At 37.1% G+C, this 6,000-nt stretch overlaps 1 protein-coding gene across 1 annotated transcript in view; it reads right to left on the bottom strand.

Annotated features, from left to right (window-relative positions):
* Window positions 1-760: 760 nt before the first annotated feature.
* The window catches only part of LOC117433211 (speckle-type POZ protein-like), a 119,026-nt gene continuing 113,786 nt past the window's right edge, over window positions 761-6,000 (bottom strand). Inside the window, exon 11 of the mRNA XM_034055277.3 lies at window positions 761-3,059. Coding sequence (XP_033911168.1) covers window positions 2,915-3,059 — 145 coding nt within the window. The 3' untranslated portion in view covers window positions 761-2,914. The remainder of the gene's footprint in view (window positions 3,060-6,000) is intronic.

The following is a 6,000-nucleotide window of genomic DNA, read 5'->3' as shown; positions in this document are numbered from 1 at the left end:
TATATATATATATATATATATATATATATATATATATATATATATATGTGTCTCAATCCTAAAATTCTAGGTGATGCAAAACCAATTTCCTAGTGCGCGCGTCACACAATTTAGCAACAGCAATTCAGATGTACATTTTTTGTTGTGAACTAGAATTTTTTGTTGAGAATTTTCAATCTGTTCGCTATTATTTTTACCATGCATACTGTGTTGTACCTTGACAATCATTATTTACAAAGCACTTATTTCATACAGTGCTGATTTACACCATTATAAGTGGAGTCCTCCTGCACCAGCAATAGCCCTGCCAAGGTTTTACACACAAGAACAGCACAAATCACAGGTGTTACAGTGAGCTACATTTTCCATATTCCTCTTGTAACAAACTGATTACTGCTGCAGTATGTTCCAAATACTGGTACCCGACTCATCCAAAGCTACACCTTACTAGCGTCATCAAAATACAATGTTTAGTAGTGCTGGGACGAACACAGGACTTTCATGTTTGGATATTCGCTCATAACTTAAATATTCCTTAGGATATTTGTTTGTTTTTCAAAAAGTAATAAAAACCATTATATTGCTCTGAACACAGGCAGAGACAGCATAGCAGCAGGGGGCGTAGCTGTAGCCCCTGTGTGTGTGCCTTTATTTTACAGCACGTTAAAATAGAAAAATATCCCAGGAGTAAAGAATACGTTGTGTAGGACTTGCTTTACCCCAGTGAATTAACTACAAAACAAAGGATGCCAAACAGTAGTTCAAATTAAACGTTGTTTTGTTTATTCCCAAAATAAATAGTACATAAAGTTGACACCGCATTTACATGAGGTTTACTTGTGCCTTTTTGTAGCTGAACAAGCAAACGAAAACTGAAATTGAACTTTAAACACTTCAAATAAAACAAACGTGGAAATGGCGTTGTAAAGTGAAGGGGTGAAAAACTCACCGTTTTGATTCTCATTTATTACTTTCCACATGACAGAAAGTCGCAACAAAAAATATATAATATATACAGTCTGTATAATAATCACTACACATTTTCTGGAAGCTGGGTACTGTTTAAGCAAAGCATTTCAGGATGACGTGCTTGCCTTTTTTCTGTCCCATGAGATTCTGACTTGGTCTAAAGCAGCACAACGCTTTTTTGATCCAGATGGCCTTCCATAGAGATCACTATGCGTGTGCGCATAATCTGGTTTGTTTACTTTTTGCTGTCTAAAACTTTTAAATAGAGGCTCGAGAGCTGCTGTGTTGATTCTTTTTATATATATATATATATATATATATATATATATATATATATATTAATCTCACATATCACACAGAGCTCTTTTTCATTTGCCATTTTTTTAAAACTTATCGCGTTCTAGCGAATACGAACATCAGATTTTTGTATTCGAATACACGTCAAAAAATATTCGTTCGAATATTTGTCCCAGCACTAATGTTTAGGGTTACGTTTAGGGGCATTATAGGGTTACACATTGTGGCATTCTGAAGATACAGCCTTCATTAACTCAACGTATAGGCCAGTACACCTGTAAGAATTCTGCAACGATTGCCCATACCAAGATTGTGCAAGACTGAATGCACAGTTCTCAAGATAGTAGAGTAAGTGTACCACACCTATCTTCACTATATGCCACCACAGGGCTACTCGTCACTTAAAATGAATACACACACCAAGAAGGTCTTATAGATCAGGTCAGGACTTTCTAAAAAAACAACTTCCACCTTCATAGTTACCCCATGACACTGTGTGAAGCAGATTCATTTGTTTAAAAATAAAAAAATAAATAACGCACAAAAGGACACAAATGCTATACAATACAAAATAGTTGTAATTTATATCTTCAAAAACAAACAAAAATGTTACAACTATTTAAATGTATTCCACTTTTGAACAGCAACTAATATGCATGTAGAAACAGCTTGTAAGTGTTTTTTTTCTTACCGAAATAGCTTGCACATCCTGAACAATAAAACGTGTTCATTCTTTTTTTTCTTTAAATAAAAAAAAGAAATCTTTTTAATGGAGATAAAAGTAAAATACTTTTTTTTGCTCAAAATCTGTACAAATTGCTGGGGAAAAACTTCATTCTGTGAGTGTGTTTTTTTTTAAAACAATAAAAAATGTAGTTGAAAAGTCTGGGCCGAGCTGTTCTGATTGTTGCTTTTCAATTTTTAAGCTTTTGTTTTCATTGCCATTTAATACACAAGTACTACTTGAGGAAAATCGCAATACAAAGATATCACAAAATGAATTTACACTATTTTTTTTTTTTTTTAGTTTTTCTGTTTTTTCAAAGGAAACAAAACTAAAAACAAATCGAGATACATTTTGGAATCGTTGTGTCAGCATCCTGGCTTATCCATTTTTCTTTTTTTTTGCAATCGACAAAAAGGGACAAGTTCAGAAAAAGGGAAAAGTAGTGCAAAGTTTAAAACAGCGCAACGCTTTTGTTTTTGCTTCAAAGCCTCTGGTTGATTTGTATTATTATACTTCTTGTTATTTTTAAATGCTTTTCTCCTTGTTAAAAACAGTCTTTATCCTTAATCGTCATCCTCTGCCACTCTAGTTTAAGAAACAAACAGCAGGGTGTTCCATACAGCTGACGTCTAAAAGGAAACACACTATGGGAAGCAGCGGGTCACTATGAGAATCCAGGTCCAGTCCCCCTCTCCCGTCTCCGTGTGGATTTCTAAACTCAGCAAAGTCTTTTTCTCCACACTGCAAAGGCACCTTGTACAGACCCAGCACTTTTGTTTCTGATCAAATTCACAAGAATCAAATCACGATAGTTCTCACACGGAAAAGGGGTTCAGGTGGGTGAGGGGGGTTCGGAGGATCTGGTAGACGGGGTGCAGGAGGAGGGAGAGGATTGATGGGGGGTGGAGGGGGTGGTAGGCATTAGGACTGCTTCAGGCGCTTGCGGGGAGGGCCCAGGAAGGGACACTGTGCGGACGCCAGGGAGCGGTAAGCCTCTGCCACCAGGTGAGGGTGAGACACCACCATGGACTTCCAGCCAGATGTCTCCATCACGTCCGCCGCGTGGCTGAGAGAGAGAGAGAGAGAGAGAGAGAGAGAGAGAGAGAGAGAGAGCTTATTAATCAATAGATTTGTGCAAATCATTATAGTTCAATTGAGTACAAAAGTAAAGTAGGCTTTCTTGTTGTATTCTGCAGAACAGGGCTGTCCAGCAGGTGGCCACTGAACCACATGTTACTCGCTGAGCACTCCAAAAGGACTATGCCATTCAAGGCTCTTAGGGTTTGAAAAGACTACAAGGACTATCAGTAGTCTTTAGCAGAAGCAAGTTCAATAAGCACAAACATACTGAAATTAAAAATGTTGTTGCTAATATTCAGTCATCTATTTAGTTATAGTTACATTGGTATAAACCATGACGGGCCGTGTGGTTCCCATGAAATACGCGCACACCTGGGTGGTGATATATATATAATCCTGGCCTGTGATTGAGCAAAAATAGATTGAACTATTGCTCTAACATCCATAAACCACTGGGCAATGGTCTCCCTCTCTTGTGATTGGCTCACTTCACTGTCGGTCCAACCCCTTTTCAAAGGAATGCCCTTCTCCCCTGCACTCCTCACAACAAGAGAAAATGGCTGAATGTGAAAAAACTGCTGAAAAGCGATTCTGTGAGTTAACAGAAAATTAATTACAAAACATACTACAAAAGAAAGATGCTCCAAACACTAAAATGGTGATTAAAACATCTTACTTCATTAATGAATTAACTTATTGTAAAAACTTGCCATGTCGAGGTAACGAGCATTACCAGCAGCACTTCAGTACGTAGTCTCAGATGCTGACTGTACAACAAATACGGTGTGCAGCGGTGTGAACATATTATTTTGGGGGTTGTCTACATGCTCATTGGTTCTTAATTTTTGCATGTTGTTTTACCAACTTGGAGCAAAGCCTTTTACTTTCTTATCCCAAGTTCGATCGGGATAGGACACACATTCTGCAAGGTGTGCAGAATTGATTTCAGTGTAGAGCATGGTGGCCGGGGCAATGTAGTCTAACATGAGAAACCCCAGAAGCACAAAAAGGCAATTGAGGTGCAGAAAACAAGTGGAACCATCACAACTGGCAGCTCTTGATGTATTGCTCCGGTTTTTAATACAGCATGTTTTAGATTCTTACATATTGCTGTGGAAGAAAGCACTGGGGAGCACTTTGCTAATTTAATGAATACATTTCTTGAATGCCTACAGTAGGAGAATGCAGTTTACACAATTCTGCATGGTTCTCCTAATGTTGGCATTTAACAAAGTAATTTGAGAAGATTGAATATGTTTTACTATTTTGTGAGTTTTGTCGAGTTCGGCAAGATTTTGGTGTCTGACCAAAATTACTACCAGAACTTCAGTTTCTCACACTGTCCATGTAGTTAAGGATTACTGGATTCACAAGGAAAATGTATTTGAATTTATTGCAGATGACACCTCATAAATTTTATTGTTATATCCAGTCAAACCATGTTAAATACACAAAAAGCCAGATTTAACAAATAGATAAGCTATTACCATTTAAACATATGGTATACACATAATCAGAATGGTTAAACAAATAATCCATAAGATTGTTTGTTTTATTTTTGAATGCCGCTAACACACAACCTAATACATCACTCTGCTATTAACTTGCCGAGTACGGTGATAACAGTTTTGTACTACTTATTGGGCCAGTTAAAATTGTATCCGGGCCAGTAAAAACACTACCTCAGTGGCCCAAGGGGCCAGTAGTAAAAAATCTAAATGTAGAGCCCTGGAGGGCAACATGCAGTCCTGCTGAAACCCTGTCCCGCAGAAGGGGTGGAGAGCCAGTGTTACGATGTGCAAAGCTGAGGCTTGACAATTGGGTTGGACATTCATTTCGAAATATCTCTATTGATTTTTTTATTACTTTATAGAAAGAGAATGCTAGAGGAAGCATAACATATTGGAATTCAGGTAGCCTGATCTTATTGCTGCTTTAATCCTCTAATAGATGTATTTTTATTTTAACCATGTGCAACACAGTATTGCCCTAAGGCATTAAACCTGTTTTAAATGCATTACAACAAATAAATTACTTTTTTTCCCTCTAAAAATAGGCATGCAGTGTAAGCTTAACCTTTATCCTCGTGCATCTCAATATAGTTTCATGCACAGCCAGTAATAATAGATATTGATGGGGTGTGTGGTATGCTGAAAAGCATGTTTTACTTACTTAAAGGGATGTATAAACTGTTTAATATCCTGTTTTATACAACAAGCATTGAGATATCTAGCATCAAAAAACTTCTTCATATTCGGTGGTCCTGAGTGAATAATTTCATCTTGCATTCATTCAAATCCAATGACGAATCGCACTGTTCCAAATTAAAGGACGTTGCTAAGCAGATGCAGAGCTTGATTTAATTAACTTGTTTAAAAGGTTTTAAAAAATACTTTCTATTCTATAATTATCCTTCTTATACAGTATAAATAGAATACTCAATTAATGTTCAGAAAGTGCTGTGGTTATTTCACTTATGAGGATAGCTGTAAACAATTTATTCAGCTATCCTCATTGGTGGAATAACCTTGCTACTGCATGAACATGCATGATGTACCCACTGTATCACCTGATCAATATTAGGAGCATACAACAGTGTTGATGCTCCAGTTGAAGTCCTTTAGGGAGCTGGTTTTAGAAATTATCCTTCGGGTTGTGCAGCTGTAATTTCTGTCCCTTCCGCAACTGTGATTTTACAGGATTTTGCTACAGTTGCAGAGGTGGGAAACATTACAGTTACACATCTCTGCTGGTAAATTCAAAGACCCCTTCTCTCAGATTTAAACCCTAGACACATAAAGCAGGTGAACTAAGAAAATAAAACAACTCAGTTATAATGATGGAAAGCATTGGCAGTAACAGTATGATGGAAAGCACTGGCAGTAACTACAATTGTAATTATTTATTGCATTCAGGGTAAAACGAAG

Source organism: Acipenser ruthenus, chromosome 33 (genome assembly GCF_902713425.1).
Source record: "Acipenser ruthenus chromosome 33, fAciRut3.2 maternal haplotype, whole genome shotgun sequence".
In the NCBI taxonomy this organism is placed as follows: domain Eukaryota; kingdom Metazoa; phylum Chordata; class Actinopteri; order Acipenseriformes; family Acipenseridae; genus Acipenser; species Acipenser ruthenus.
The sequence above is the reverse complement of the archived record's forward strand: the minus strand, read 5'-3'. Positions and strand labels throughout refer to the sequence as shown.